The sequence below is a fragment of the Hyaena hyaena genome, unplaced genomic scaffold (assembly GCF_003009895.1).
Source record: "Hyaena hyaena isolate Hyena2069 unplaced genomic scaffold, ASM300989v1 scaffold_157, whole genome shotgun sequence".
In the NCBI taxonomy this organism is placed as follows: Eukaryota; Metazoa; Chordata; class Mammalia; order Carnivora; family Hyaenidae; genus Hyaena; species Hyaena hyaena.
In genome coordinates, this window is record NW_024080789.1 from 1,954,112 (window position 1) to 1,970,847 (window position 16,736).

Genomic DNA, 16,736 nt, shown 5'->3' on the forward strand with positions numbered 1-16,736 from the left:
GGGGGGGGGGGGGGGGGGGGGGGATTGCAAAGGGCTTAAGGCAAGACAGCACTTGGCCTAACAGCAATAGCCAAAAAGGAAGAATGGCCAGAGCAGAGTGAACAAGGCCACAAAGCGGAGAAAATAAGCAGAAAACTCAAGCCGGATCCCAGAGGGCCTCAAAGTAGGTAAGGGTGGAACGACGGGTTTAGATTTTATTCTAACGGTGGCAAGAAGCAACCAGAGGGCTTTGAACAGGGGTGATCTTGTTTCTGTTTTAAATAGATTACTCTGGTGCTCAGTTTCAGCAGCATATATACCAGAGTTGGAATAACACGGAGGAGATCAATGCACAAGAATAAAAGGCAAATCTGTGAAGCATTCCAAATTTTTAAAGCAGAAATTTATGAGATTGGTTACCCGCAGCAAGTGGATGGAAAGGGGTGGAAAGAATGAGGGCATAGGGTAGTAGGGATGAGAGGGAGCATGGACTGGATGGACTGGAATTGTAGGTATCAGTATGAACTCACAGTCTTAAATATATAAAGAGAGAGAGAGAGAGAGAAATATAGATAAGTGCATATGCACACATTAGTATATATACATATATTTCCCAGTTCTACTAGCTGAGGGGGGTAATGACATCCCAGGGATAATGAGCATACCTAGAGCCTAGAACTTGGTGTCTAAATACCATTCCCCCAAAATAGGAACCAGGGCTCCTGAGAGAAACGGCTGATTCCAAGGATGGGCCAGGGAAGTACAAGCTGAGCCTGGAACGTCTTGTGGGGACTGAAAGGAAGGATGTGCTCAGACATTATTGGAGGCCTACAGAAAGGACACAGGAGCCAATGTGAAGGAGCTCCCAATGGCCAACACTGGTACAATTTGAGCAATAATGAAGTTGCTGGATTCTGACTCATGGAATAAAGTAAATGCCCTAGACTCCATACTAATATAAGTAACTGAATAAATGAATGGGTGAGAAAGTACAGTTCTTGCTTATAGAAAAATTGCAATTAAATGGAATACTACATGGCAATGAGAAAGAATGAAATCTGGCCATGTGTAGCAACATGGATGGAACTTGAGGGTGTTATGCTGAGCGAGATAAGTCAGGCAGAGAAGGACAGATACCATATGTTTGCACGTATAGGAGGATTAGGAGGAACTTAACGGAGGACTGTGGGGGAGAAGAAGGGGGGAAATAGTGGGGGAAAGGGAGAGAGGCAAACCATGAGAGACTCCTGAATGCTGAGAACAAACCGAGGGCTGATGGGGATGGGGGGGAGGGGAAGAGGGGTGACAGGCATGGAGAGGGCACTTGTGGGGATGAGCACTGGGTATTATACGGAAACCAACTGGACAATAAACTATTAAAAAATAAATAAAAAAATAAATTTTTTTAAATAAAAAAATGTTAAAAAAAGAAAAATTGCAATTAATAAATATAGAAGGAATAAGGGAAATAGAAAATTACCATGAGGACACCAGTAATAATTACTACAGGCCAGAACCATCAATGGATGCTAAAAGTAATGCTTAATTAAGTTTGAGATGAAATAGAACATTTGTGTAATATCAAAGTTTTCCTCCCTATTTATTAATTACAAGGGAAAAAATAGTAACGTTATAGTGGAAAAACATAGAAGATACTATCTTCTATCAATCATGTGATCAAAAGTACCATTATTTTAAGTAATAACATATAGTAACATCTTGTGTCCCTGCTCTGAGGCACTAAGAAGGACAGATCATTAACCATGATCTTATTGCCTCATTTAAGAATGAAATATTGGGGTGCCTGGGTGGCTTGGTCGGTTAAGCATCCAACTTTGGCTCAGGTCATGATCTCATGGTTCATGGGTTCGAGCCCCGCGTCGGGCTCTGTGCTGACAGCTCAGAGCCTGGAGCCTGTTTCAGATTCTGTGTCTCCCTCTCTCTCTGACCCTCCCCTGATCACACTGTCTGTCTGTCTCTCTCTCAGAAATAAATAAAAACATTAAAATTTTTTTAAAAAGGGGCGCCTGGGTGGCTCAGTTGGTTAAGCGTCCAACTTTGGCTCAGGTCATGATCTCATGGTTCATGGGTTCGAGCCCCGCGTCGGGCTCTGTGCTGACAGCTCAGAGCCTGGAGCCTGTTTCAGATTCTGGGTCTCCCTCTCTCTCTGACCCTCCCCTGCTCATGCTGTCTCTCTCTCTCCTAGAAATAAATAAAAATATTTTTTAAAAAAAGTGGTTACAGGAGGGACGCCTGGGTGGCTTAGTCAGTTAAGTGTCCGACTTTCACTTAGGTTGTGATCTCACGGTTCGTGGGTTCGAGCCCCGCGTTGGGCTCTGTGCTGACTGCCAGCTCAGAGCCTGGAGCCTGTTTCAGTCTGTGACTCCCTCTCTCTCTGACCCTCCCCTGCTCACGCTGTCTCTCTCTCTCCTAGAAATAAATAAAAATATTTTTTAAAAAAAGTGGTTACAGGAGGGACGCCTGGGTGGCTTAGTCAGTTAAGTGTCCGACTTTCACTTAGGTCGTGATCTCACGGTTCGTGGGTTCGAGCCCCGCGTCGGGCTCTGTGCTGACAGCTCAGAGCCTGGAGCCTGTTTCAGATTCTGGGTCTCCCTCTCTCTCTGACCCTCTGCTGCTCCCGCTGTCTCTCTCTCAGAAATAAAATTTAAAAAAAAAATGAATGAAATATAAAGTGTTTATAAAATATTCATAATTTAGAAAATATAAACAATACATATATAAGCTGTTATAAAATCTATACAATCTTTTTAATTATAATAACTGACAACTTCAAATTGAGGGATGTACTACAACGTGGGTTGGACTTTTCAGAAGTGTTATGGTCCCAAAAGACAGACTAAAAAAAGTCTAAGGGAACATCACAATAAAATGAAACGTGGTACCCTAGGTTAGATCCTGGGCCAGAAAAAGGACATTCATAGGCAAGCTGGCAAAATGAGAGTGAGGTCAGGAGGGTTAACAGTGTTGCACTGCTGTTAATTTCCTGGTTTCAACAACTGTATTGTGAGTATCTGAGATGTTAAAATTAGGGAACGCTAAATCGAGGGGTATTTAGCACCTCTGTATTATTTTTGCCACTTTTCTGTAAGTCAAAATTATTTTAAATTTTATTTTTCTTTTTTACGATTTAAAAAATTAAAAAGAACTTTGAAGACATGCGAAGAGCCAAACACAATACGACAAATATTGTAGAAGTCCCCTTTTATGAGTTACCTGGAGCAGTCAAGCTCACAGCGACAGAAAGTAAAATAGAGGCGACCAGAGGCTGGTTATTATTTGGTGGGTACAGAGTTTCAGTTCAGGGTGATGAAGTAGTTCTGGAGCTGGGCAGTACTTAATGCTTGCACAGCAATGTGAATGTACTTAATGCCATTGGACTCACACGTAAATATGGGTAAGATGGTAAATTTCATGTAATGTGTATTTTACCACTATAGAAAAAAGTTTCAAAAATGATTTCTTAAGAACCCTGCACACAAAGGTTTATAACAGCTTTATTCATAACTGCCTACGCTTGAAAATAACCAAAATGTACTTCAGGAAGTAAATGCATACACTGTGCTGTGTCCATACAGTGGAATTTCATGCAGTGATTAAAGAAGAAAAGAAATGAGCTATCGAGACAGGAAAAGGAGAAAGCGGAAATGCACATTGCGAAGTGAAAGGGGCCACTCTGTGAAGGCTGTGTACTGTACGACTCCAGCTAGATAATACCGGAATGGTTACGATGACTGTGTAGAGCCTGACGGAGAAGGGACACGTGGGCGTAAACCTCACACCTGTGTCCCTCCTTCTCTTCTCATCTGCTGCTTCAGGTCACTTGACAAAACTTGTAGGTCACGGGTTTTTGAGTGGAGGTGGCTGGGGAAGGCAGAGGGGAGGAGGAGGTGGAGGAGGAGGAGGGGAGGGCGCCCCGCACAGTGACCATGCTAGTCCCTGGCCTTTGCATCACCCATCTTCTACCCCTTCCTAGACATGAATGATGACGGGGATTAAAAATAACAAATATACAATTTTTAAAATCTATACTCTCTGTAGTATGTTGCGTAAACTAGGGGTTAAAAGTGGTTACAGGAGGGACGCCTGGGTGGCTTAGTCAGTTAAGTGTCCGACTTTCACTTAGGTTGTGATCTCACGGTTCGTGGGTTCGAGCCCCGCGTTGGGCTCTGTGCTGACTGCCAGCTCAGAGCCTGGAGCCTGTTTCAGTCTGTGACTCCCTCTCTCTCTGACCCTCCCCTGCTCACGCTGTCTCTCTCTCTCCTAGAAATAAATAAAAATATTTTTTAAAAAAAGTGGTTACAGGAATGGCTGTTAGAAAGCTACCTCAAGTACCCACAAGAGTCTTTGGTTGCCCCTCTAGGGGGAAGTGGCGAGGATAAAGAGAAATGTATTAGCCACGAAAGGGGGTGGGGAGCTGTGGACCACAGGATGCACAGCTGACCCTACTGCCTGCTGAAGCTACATCTTGGGCCTCTGACCTTGACCAGACCCCCCGTGGGGTCACATGGGGACACATGGGGTGATGCCTAGCCTAGCATGGGTCCCGCCCTTGGCAAAGACTCCCACAGAGAGACTGTCACCCAGGACTGGTCCTCTTCTCCAATGCTGGTCCAGCCAATCCTCAGAGACAACTCCCTCAGGAGAAGCCCCCAGAAGGAGGGAGACCAGAGGAAAGAGCACACAAAGCTGCAGCTAGGGAGAATCTGCATGGCAGGAGATCAGCCAACTACAGAGATCACCCCTGCTGAGAGCCAGCCTGGGCGTAGCCTCGAAATCTAGGGCGGCTCCCACATGTTCCTAAACCTGGGTGCGTCGGCAGGAATGTGACTGATGGCCAAGAAAGCGTATCATAGCCAGTGTGGCCAGGGGCAGGGGCATTCTGGCAACTGAATGACAGAGGAAGGCGGATTCCCAGAGAGCAGAGCGAGCCAAAGGAGCAGGAATGCCAGGAATACAAAAGTAGAGACTTCTGTTCCTCTTGTCCTATGGTCACAGATTGTAAAGAAGTCACAGTAGTGAAAAAGTTCCTCCCACTATCAAAAGAACACTCTGCTGATAGCTGGGATCAGTCAGAAAGAAAAAAGAGAATCAAGGCTCTTGATTCTGCCTTGACAAGCTGTGTCCCTTGGAGCCTCCCGTTTTTCTTTAGTGAGATGGGGACAGTAATAACAGTAATCAGCAAATAACAGTATCGTGAGAGGAAGGAGCTAGTACGTGGTAGATGCTCTGAGTCGTGGCTGACACATTTCAAAGAGGCAGAAAGGAGGCTCAGAGACATGAAGGAACTTGTGGGCGACAGAGCCTTGCCAGTCAGGACTCCAAACCATTGGACCCGCACCGCCCAGAAACAGCAGTCACCAGCCACATGCGGCTTTGGGGCCCTTGAAATTTCAGGATCCCAACTGAGATGTGCTGTCAATGTAAAAGACACCAACTTCAAAGACTTAGTACAAAAAAATAAGTAAAATACATCATGAATAATTTTTATACTGATCATATGTTGAGATATTAGTCTGTGGACATATTGGGATAAGTCAAGTGTATCATGAAACGCAATTCCACCTGCTTCTTCAATTTTTTAAATGTGGCTACTCAAACGCTTTCAATTACATTTGTAGCTGGAATGACATTTCTGTGGGACTGCACTGAGCTACAGCACGGTGTCACGTGGCGACACCTCCCTGGGTAGGGGCCGTGGTGAACACCAGAGCTGTGCTGGAATCGTTGGTAACGAGGGGGACCTAAGTCATCTGTTAAAGACAGTCATGCTTGCGGCCCAGAAACCTTTTTAAATGCTGTGGCTACAGGATTGCGAGAAAGGCTCTCCGAGCACAGCTGGACTGGGAATAAGGAGCCGGCGGCAGCTCAGGCAGTCCTGACCCAGCGCATAACACACCAAAGAGTAGGTGGTGATTATTATTATTTTTTTTTTATTATTTGTATTTATTTCTAGGAGAGAGAGAGAGAGACAGCGCGAGCAGGGGAGGGTCAGAGAGAGAGGGAGTCACAGACTGAAACAGGCTCCAGGCTCTGAGCTGGCAGTCAGCACAGAGCCCGACGCAGGGCTCGAACCCATGAACCGCGAGATCATGACCTAAGTGAAAGTCGGACGCCTAACCGACTGAGCCATCCAGGCGCCCCGAGTAGGTGGTGATTATTAACAGAAACAAGGACATAATGATGAAAGTTGAGAATAGCTTCCCAGGTACTTAAAAAAAAATCTTGTTCTTAAAGTTTGTATTACTCTGTCTTTTTTAGGAAATCGTAACTCATTCACATTGCTGTTTTAATAAGGAACTCTATTTTCAAGGGGAGAATAAACACATGATACACGGGTTCTAATCCCATTTCTACTACATGGACACTGCTCAGGGCAGTAGTTAAGAGCACTGGCTCTGGAGACCAACTGCCCGAATTCGGATCCTGGCTGTGCCACTAGCCGAAGGGCCTTGAGCAGGTTACTTCCTCTCTCTGTGCCTCTGTTTCCTCAACTGTACAATGAGTTAACAGCATCTCCCCTTCAGGGTCGTTGTGAGGATTAAATGAGTTAATACATGTACATCAGGACAATGCTAAGCATTTAATAAACACTCAGAAAGTAGGCTTTCTAAGAATTCGTATATTTGTGGGCCGCCTGGGTGGCTCAGTCGGTTGAGCGTCTGACTCTTGGTTTCTGCTCAGGTCATGATCTCACAGTTCGTGAGTTTGAGCCCCGCATCGGGCTCTGTGCTTTGGACCCTCTGTCCCTTCCACCCTCTCTCTACCCCTCCCTCCTCACATTTCTCTCTAAAATAAACATTTTTTTAAAATGATACATAAATTTTTAAAAAATTGTATATTTGTTATTTTTAATCCTCGTCATCATTCATGTCTAGGAAGGGGTAGATGGGTGATGCAAAGGCCAGGGACTAGCATGGTCACTGTGCGGGGCGCCCTCCCCTCCTCCTCCTCCACCTCCTCCTCCCCTCTGCCTTCCCCAGCCACCTCCACTCAAAAACCCGTGACCTACAAGTTTTGTCAAGTGACCTGAAGCAGCAGATGAGAAGAGAAGGAGGGACACAGGTGTGAGGTTTACACTCACGTGTCCCTTCTCTGTCAGGCTCTACACAGTCATCCTAACCATTCCGGGATGAGCACACACCCACTCTCTCTCAGCCGGGCGACAGTAAGGACCCCACTGGGCTCATGTCTCCACTCTCACCACCCCCTCACAAGCCACTGTCCACAGCAGCCAAATAGCTCTTTGAAAAACAGGAGTTGATTATATCACTTTCCTGCTCAAAACTGCCCAATGGTTTCTCACCACGCTCGGAATCATATCCAGACTCCTCGCCATGGCCTAGAAGGCCCTACATGATTTGGTCCTTCTCTGCCTCTCCCATCTTATCCCCTGACACACTCTCCTCACTAAGTCCCCTGGAGCCACATTAGCCTTCTTTCTGTCTGTCCTTCAAACCTTCTAGGCTTATCCCTGTCAGGGCCTCAGCACAGCCACTCTCTCTGCTCTCCCTCCAGATCTCATAGCTGTCTCCTTCCCAACAGTCGGATTTCAGCTCTAATGTTCCCTTCGCAGGAGGACTACTCTCATGCCCCAAAGTTACTACAATTGTTTCTTTTCTTCAAATTACAAATTATTACCTAAAACCCTCTTATCTATCTGTTCATCTTCTGTCACACTCACGGACCTGTCAACCCTTCAGAATGCGAACCTGGACTCACTCGTTGATGCTATGACGCCAGCACACGACACAGTGAGCAGCAGGTGCTCAGTAAATAACTGAGTCTAGTAACTAATGAAAAGCTCAGCGGGCCACTGACCAATTAGTTCCTCCTTGTCTCTGAGCCCCCGTCTCCTTTTCTGCAAAGTGACGGGATGGGGCTGGATATGATCTGAGAGTCCCACCAGCTCTGACATGCTGTGTTCCGGGAATCCCCCAAAAGAAACCCCCCGTTGATCTGCATTTCCCTGGAATTCTGAAGGCGGTTCAGCAACGGCCACATGCTGAGGACAGTCCCCCGGGGAATCAGACAGATGCCTTGTCTTTCCCTTACCAATTAAGAGCACTTGTTCCTCCTCCCTGGATGCCGTCTCTTGGAGATTGTGAAGAAATCTGCTGTTCACCTCAATGACATCATCGATGTTTGAGAACAGGACATCCAGATCCCCCTGGGGCAGCTAGAAGAAACAGAGGACTCACAGGAGTCGCTGGGGTTTCGGTAGGGTGACTTCATTCACAGGCTTTGGAGAGCAGTCCAGAACCTCTGCACCTTCAGAGTCCCACGACTCTCGGGAAGACTGCCCGGTGGAACGTTTGCAAGGCTCTGAAAAATTGTATAAATCTGGGGCGCCTGGGTGGCTCGGTCGATTAAGCATCTGGCTTCGGCACAGGTCATGATCTCTTGGTTTGTGGGTTTGAGCCCCATGTCGGGCTCTGTGCTGACAGCTCAGAGCCTGGAGCCTGCTTCAGATTCTGTGTCTCCCCCCCTCTCTCTGCCCCTCTCCCCACTTGTGTGCTCTCGCTCTCTCTCTCAAAAATAAACATTAAAAAAATAAAAATAAATTTGAAAAATTGTATAAATTAGGTACTCTTATTACTCTGCAAAAATAGAGGAGGGGATGGAGTGCTCAGCATGGAATAAAAGCTGAACAGGAATTTTTTTCCCCTAGATCTGTGGACAGCTATCATTTTTCTGCCCTCAGTTTCCCCATCCATCATACAAGGGTGAGAAGCTGGCCTTCCTTCAGCTCTGACATACTCGGCACCCACCACCATTACCTTGAGATGTATTCTGAACTCCAGCCGCTATTAACTGGTGTTACCACTGTGAGATGGAACGCAAAACAATATGTGCATGAGCACATATAGAACATTGTGTGTGCATGTGTGTGTGTATGTGTGTGTGTGTGTGTGTCTATCCTGAATGCAAAATCAAGTAGGAAAAGCTAACTGTAGAAAAATATCTAGAGCAGGCTCTTATTTTTGTCAGAGTAAGTAACAATCCATATTATTTGTTTAATGCCTACAGAGAAAAATCCTAATTTCTGGAGGGTCAAGTATGACAAGGCTTTCACCTTCCACATTTCCTCCTTGAGTATTTCATTCATTCAAGAAACACTAACTGAAGTCTATTATTTATGAGTCTAGAACTGGGGATATACTGAACTAAATAGTCTTTGCCCTAATTGAGCTTACGTACTAAGGGATACTTAACATCCTATGGAGAGAGCTTGCATTATTTCTGAAATCAAGGGAAAAAAGATGTAAAAACCCATCATAGCGAAAACTTCTTCAGGTTACCATCTTCTAAGTGAGACAATTAGAATATAGGTCAGTGTTAGGGGCACCTGAGTGGCTCAGTTGGATGAGCATCCGGCTCTTGATTTCAGCTCAGGTCATGATCTCATGGTTCATGAGCTTGAGCCCCGTGTCAGGCTCTGTGCTGACAAGCGAGGAGCCTGCTTTGGATTCTCTCTGCCCCTCCCCCCCGTTTCTGCCCTCCCCCCTTCATATGCACACATACTCTCTCTCAAAAATAAATAAACATTTCTTTAAAAAGAATATAGATCAGTATAAGCAATCTGTTCTAAATTTGATAAAGTGCTATTTTATCCATTACCTCACTTAATTCTCTGAGGTGATTACTCCCGTCCATTTAGTAGGTGAACACACTAAGGCACCAACGTGCTAAAGGCTTTGCTGGAGGTGGCATGGCCAATGAAGGCAAGTACCGGGGCGTACATCCAGGTGACTTCACGTCCAGCATGCCCACCCCTCCATCAAGCCTGCCCCTGGCTGGAACCGATGTTTCAGAAGCCAGGACCCACATTTGCCCCTGGAAAGGGAGGCTGTGTGCAGCCCTACCCGAGTACCTGCTGCAGGCGGCTCCTGATGTCTGAGGCACAGAGCTGGAGCATATGCAGGTAGGAGACCTCGGTGTCAATGAGCTCTCTGACAGCCAGCCTCTGATGCAGCAACAGTCTGTCCCCAGAGACCCGGTCTTCTCCGTCGGGACTTCCTGTCCTGGAGGATGGCTCATCGGTCCCATGTTCGGCCATGTCAGCAGGTTCTAGAAGAGGCAAACACATCTCAGCTCACTTCCGGGAGATCTACTGGAACACGCTGTCTCTAATCCAGAGACAACTATTCATCAAGTGCCCTAAAAACATCTCTAGGTTGCGTACTGCAAGATGAACTACGTATTAGCGTTTGTGGGCAGAATCTGAATAACCTTAAAAGGCGGAACGCAGCTCAGATCATTGTTGACATTTTCCAGGATCCAGACAATGTGCTTGCTTAGCTTTTCTTCTATTTTTTTCCCTGTGCTCTTGACCCGGATTTCTTTATCTGGCTCAGCCAAGTCTCTCGCACCCTCCATCGCACCCTCCATCGCACCCTCCATCGCACCCTCCATCCCAGGGGTTCCCTCCTCTCTACCCCCACTGCCTCATTCAGGCCTCATGACCCTTCCCCTGGGCTATCTCCACAGCCTCCAGGAGCACCTTTCCAAGTCCAATCTCTTGCCCTCCTGCTGCTCCTCGCTCATTCATCTTGGATGTGCTTCCAGTTTAAACTTCCTGAAACGAAGCTTGTGATCATGGCATTCCATGCTGTGGGGCTAGAACAGCTCCCTGCTGCTCTGTGGTCCGGCTCCAACCTCGAGTTTCCTTTCACAGACGTACTCCAGCAAAACAGGGCTACGTGCTGTCCTCCATGCCTGCACACTCACATCCTGCCTCTGTGCTTTTGCACCTGCTGCGCCCCTTCCCATGACACTATCCTCGGACAGTCATCCTCCCTAAGGCCTTTCCTGATCCTCCCAGCCAGATGGACTTTCCCTCACTGAGACTCCCACGGCCCCTTTATCTCTAGGTTTAAAAGTACAAATGGCAAAACTGTGGACAACATGGCCTGAAAACCCCCTACTACAAGCCACCTAGAGATGCTGGACCAGGTATAACCAACTTCATTTTCACAGCCTTGTAGGGCTTGCATGGGAATAAAGGGAATAGCAGGGCTCCCAGATAGAGGGAACTAGAAACCAGAGCGGGAGGAGCTGGGGCCCAAAGAGGAGGGGTGGGCAGGGAAGAGGGCATGGCCAATCTCGGTCAACCAGGGACTTAGGCACTGGTGTTCAGGCAGGAACAGGAGATGGGTGGCTTCACAGAACTGGGACCCTCAAAGACGCCAGTGAAAGGGTGGATCCAAAAAAAAAAAAAAACCATACACACAAAACCAAAAATCCCCCCACTCACACAGAAGATGAGGTCATCCTGGCTTGCGTCCAACATGAGGACCAAAAACTCCCCTCTGAAAAATCATAAAAACAGCCCTGCCTTCACTGGGTTTTAGGTTCAGAGTGATATTACACATGTGGTCCAAGTAACCCAAAGCCGAGAAGTGAACAGGAACAGCTGAAGACCAATGCTACTCTGAGTGTCAACAGAAATATAACGTATCCTGAAGAGCACGTGCTTAACCTAGGCCATGAGGTACGCCAGCAAACAACCCTGTCCTGAAGATGTGTTGACAATCCAACATTACAAGAACTCCATGAAAATGAGCAGGATTAGATCCCAAGAACATCAGAGTTAAACTATCAGATAAAAACTATAAAAGAAGCAGGGAAAAAAAAAAAACCCATATTATAAAAAAAGACCTGTATGACTTTTTAAAGCAAATAAAACTTACAGTAATTAAAATTTTAACCTTTGAAATTGAAAACCGGAAGAGCAGATGGTTTTTGAATTTTGTTAATGTTTATTTATTTTTGAGAGAGAGAGAGAGACAGAGTACAAGCAAGGGAGGGGCAGAGAGAGAGGAAGACACAGATCGAAAGCAGGCTCCAGGCTCTGAGCCGTCAGCACAGAGCACGACATGGCACTCAAACCCAGGAACAGTGAGATCATGACCTGAGCCGAAGTTGGACACTTAACCACTGAGCCACCCAGGCGCCTCCCGAATGGGCAGATTTAACAGACATCCAGAAAAAGAAATGGCAAGAGGGCATACAGATGTGAAGAAATTATCCAGACTGCTAAAGAGAAAGAAGAGCATGGAAAATAGAGAATTTAAGGGATGTGCATATTGAAATAAGAAGGTTCATGCATCAAATCTGAGTTCCAGAAGACAAGAATAAAGAGAATGAGAACAGGCAGGGGGCCCGGGTGGCTCAGTCGGCTAAGCGTCCGACCTCAGCTCAGGTCACGATCTCTCAGTTTGTGAGTTTGAGCCCTGCGTCGGGCTCTGTGATGCCAGCTCGGAGCCTGGAGCCTGCTTTGGAGGGAGAGTAAAAACAAAAAAACACAAACCCATATCCTCATCTTCCATAGCAGAAAGTCAAAGAACAATACCTAAATCAAAAAGCTCAAGAAATAACAGTACATACATGCTATTTAAAACAAGGAAGTGAAATAAAACAACAAGGAAGTAAATTTTAAATAATCAGCAAAAAATGATAGAAGGAACTGCCTGGTCATGCCTGAGGCAGGAAAGAAAAGGAATAGGCTGTTTTTCATAACAAACATTGTAGAATCATCTGCCTCTGTTTCTCATAACAAATGTACAATCACCCATCTCTTAAATTATATGCTTTCATAGCTTTAATATGAACTAAAAACCAAATGTAAGAAAAAGTGAAAGTTCTTCAATTTTGATGGATATGAATATTCAAAAATAAAGCATATTACTCTATACACCAACAATATTTTTAAATGCAAAGATAAAAAGATTTGATAATATAATGAAAACATTTATTTCTTCTGAGATATCTTAATTTAATAAGAGATATATAAGATCTTTATGAAAAAGATTATAAAACCTTATTGAACTTATTGAATTGAAGAAGTCATTGTAAGTAGGGATACACTATGTTCATGGATAGGAAGACTCAATATCATAAAGAAAAGAAAAAAATTTTCCCCAACCAGATTCAATTCCAAATCCAATAAAACTCCCAGCACAGTTTCACTTTTTGTTTTTCACTAAAACACAACAAGATAATTCTAAAATATATGCAGAAGAGTAAGGCTAAGACTAACTAAGGCAATCCTGAGGAACAAGATGGGGGGACCTGTCCTATCAGATATTTAGATCTACTTGAAAGCCAATAGTAATTAAAAAGGGTGGTGTTGATATAGGGGCAAACACATTAGTAGAACAGATTAGAGAGCCCAGAAATAGACCACAGTAAAAATGGAAATGTTTTATATGACATAAGTATAAGACTAAGAAAAGGATGGTCCATAGGATAAGTAGTTTCCCATATAGAAAAGTAAATCAATGTAATCCCACATCACACCTTTAACTCCAGATGGTTAAAGACCTAAATGGCAAATATGAAACTCTAAAATTCTTAGAAGAGAACATAGGAAAAAATATTTTTTAATTTTTGTTTATTTATTTTGAGAGAGAGAGAGTGCACATGTGCCCAGGAGGAAGGGCAGAGAAAAAGGGAGAGAGAGAATCCCAAGCAGGCTCCACCTCAGCTCAGAGCCCAGTGCAGGAGTGGATCCCACAACCCTGGGACGATGATCTGAGCTGAAATCAAGAGTTAGACACTTGGGGCGCCTGGGTGGCTCAGTCGGTTAAGCGTCCGACTTCAGCTCAGGTCATGATCCCATGGTCCGTGGGTTCGAGCCCTGCATCAGGCTCTGTGCTGACAGCCAGCTCAGAGCCTAGAGTCTGTTTCAGATTCTCTCTCTCTCTCTCTCTCTCTCTCTCTCTCTGATCCTCCCCTGCTCATGCTGTCTGTCTTTCTCTCCCAGAAATAAATAAAACCTTAAAAAAAAAAGAGAGAGAGTCAGACACTTAACCGACTGAGCTCCCGTAGGAAAATATTTTTGTGTTCTCTGAGGATTTCTTTGACAAGACATAGAAGAAACCCCTAAGGAAAAGATTGGTAAATACTGATAAATCGGATGACTGTAATATTGAAATGTTCTGTTTATCAACAATTCTACAATCAAAAGGAAAAACGAGGCCTCCAACCAGAAGATATTTGTGATGAATACAACCTACAAAAAGTTTAATTATCTACACACAATAAGGAACTCCTATGAATCACTAAAACCAGGCAATTTAAAAGAAAAGCAAAGCATATTGTTGCCCACACAGTACATTGGTTCATTCAATGTCAGTTTTAACCTCCTCCTACTAGGTCATCCTGTAATATGGAAGTGGGATAGCTAAACTCCGGCTCCCTTGCAGCTAAGATTCCAACCTGTGTTTTCAGCCCCACCAATCCAATGGTCTCACGTGAGCCCTGAATTTAGAACTGAGCTAAGTAGGAAGAGAGGTGATGCTTCAGGTATGAATTTAATGGGGCAGGTACTGCACTGCTTTCAAATCATCAATTCTGGCAAAAAACTGTGCCTAAAGTCATAGAATTCGGAAGCCAGCAGTGGAGAGCAGCATCCCAATTCTCCAATTTCCTGATTGTTGCAGAGGGTAGCAATGCCTTCGGAGGGGTCATTCCTGTAGCATGGCCTTGGAATTCATTCCTACGGGCCTGCTCTGTGGTCAGCTTGTCCAGCCCCTCCACTGCTATGGTTAAGCACCTAATACACTCTTTTATATCCCCTACTGGTTAAAACAGAATGCCTTGTGTTTTCTCCAATTAAACTGTGGATGATAGGGGTGTGAACAGGTAATCGACAAAAGAAGAAATTCAAATGCCTAACATATAAATGAAAAGATTCACTTGCAGGGCACCTGGGTGGCTCAGTGGGTTAAGCATCTGACTCTTGATTTTGGCTCAGATCAGGTTCTCATGGTCCTGAGAGCAATCCCAGAGTCGGGCTCTGTGCTGAGAGTGGAGCCTGCTTGGGATTCTCTTTCTCTCTCAAAATAAATAAACATTTAAAAAAGATGAAAAAATTCACTAGTAACTAGGCAAATATGAATCATTAAAACTGCCTGAGATACCATTTCATGCCCATCGGATTGGCAAAATATAAAAATGTTGGTGAGACTGCAGGGGAATGGGGAAGTCTCAGGTACTGATACAGTAATGTAAATTATTGCAACCACCTCAAAGAGCAATTTGGCAATTACTAGAAAATTAAAAATGCTCATACTGTCAGGTCAGTCAGTTCTACTCCTAAATCTATCCTGTCTTCAAGAAACTTCTTCACATATACGCAAGAAATGGGGACAAGAATGTTCACTGAGCCACTGCTGGTCATGACTGGAAATTAGAAACAATCTAGATATCCATCAACAGGAGAGTGGGTAAATAAGTTATAATATATACATATCATGGGATGCTGAACAATGGTGAAAATGAACAAACTATAAATTCATGTGTCAACATGGATAGCCTCACAAACACTGTAAAGAAAGGAAACAAACAAAAAAAGAAAGTTCTAGAACGGCGGGGGGGCAAAAAAAAATGAATGAACAAAAGAAAGTTCCAGAAGGGTACATAGATTATCTATTTTCTAAAATTCAAAATACATAAAACAACGCTAGATAGTGTTTGGAGATATATACATTTGGAGCACCAGTATTAAAAATTTTGTGGAAGTAGGGTGCCGGTGTGGCTCAGTCGGTTCATTAGGCATCCGACTTCCAATCAGGTCATGATCTCACAGTTCGTGGGTTCGTGTTGGGCTCTCCGTGCACAGAGCCCGCTTCAGATCATCTGTCTCCCTCTCTCTCTGCCTCTCCTCTGCTCACATTCTCTCTCATCTCTCAAAAATAAATAAACATTTAAAAAAAAGTTAAAAAAAATTTTGTGTGTGTGTGGAAGTGATTAGCAATAAATTCAGGATGGCAGTAACCTCTGGAAAGGGAGGCAGAGAAATAGAATTTAGGACAGTATCAAAAATGACTTAATGGCATCTGAGGGCTTGGGGTTTTTTTTAGTTCCACTTTTACTTTTGAGATAGAGATTCACATGCGGTTGTAATAAGTAATACACTGGGTCCATATACCCTTGGTCGAGTTTCCTCAGTGGTAACATTTTGCAACAATCTCACAGCCAGGATACTGGCATTGACACAAGGATCCTTCTTCACCCCGTTCCCTCCAGCTCCATCCATCCTTAACTCCTGCCCCCAGGAACTCAGTTCTCCATTTCTATAATCTTGTTATTTCAAGAATGTGTGTAAACAAAATTATTACAGTGTGTAAGCTTCTTAGGACTGACTTTATTCAATTAGCACAACTCCCTGGAGATTCCTGTAGACTGCTGCATGTATCAATAGCTCCTTCCTTTTTGTTGCTGAGTATCTGAGAGGTTCTATTTGCTTAGAAATAATGAAGCACATATGGCAAAAATGTTAAAATTAAACAAAAAATAGGTGGTAAGAACATGGTATTTGTTGTACTGTTGTTTGTTCTCTTCTGGATGGTTAAAATATTTCCTAATATTTAAAATGGCACACGTCCCATTCAAACTTGTACTGGGTTATTTAGGGTTATTTAGAACTGGGCTTCATCTTCCTGGCCAGACACTAGGCACTTAGAGACCAGATAAACACCCATTCCTGTCGAGCCCTTCCCTATGCCTCACAGTACTGAAGATACTTGCATACGTCAGTGGTCCTTTGGGAGGCACGAGTAGCAGCAGAAGTTTCTGTCCTGGGCCATCAGATACTATGTAAACTGACTGCGGAGAGCAAAGGGCCCAGAAAGATCTCGGAATGCATCTGTCTGATGTACAGCTCTGCTCCAGCTCCTGAACACTGCCTGTGGCCTGCTGACCTGCCCCGGGCCTGATCCGCTGACACTCAC

The 16,736-nt window shown here is 44.6% G+C and overlaps 1 protein-coding gene across 1 annotated transcript in view; it reads right to left on the reverse strand.

Annotated features, from left to right (window-relative positions):
• Positions 1–16,736, reverse strand: part of ARHGEF37 (Rho guanine nucleotide exchange factor 37) — a 53,869-nt gene that overhangs the window by 26,772 nt on the left and 10,361 nt on the right. The window contains exons 2-3 of the mRNA XM_039239409.1: positions 9,872–10,068; positions 8,053–8,176 (exon numbers count right to left, since the gene is read on the reverse strand). Coding sequence (XP_039095340.1) covers positions 8,053–8,176; positions 9,872–10,057 — 310 coding nt within the window. The 5' untranslated portion in view covers positions 10,058–10,068. The remainder of the gene's footprint in view (positions 1–8,052; positions 8,177–9,871; positions 10,069–16,736) is intronic.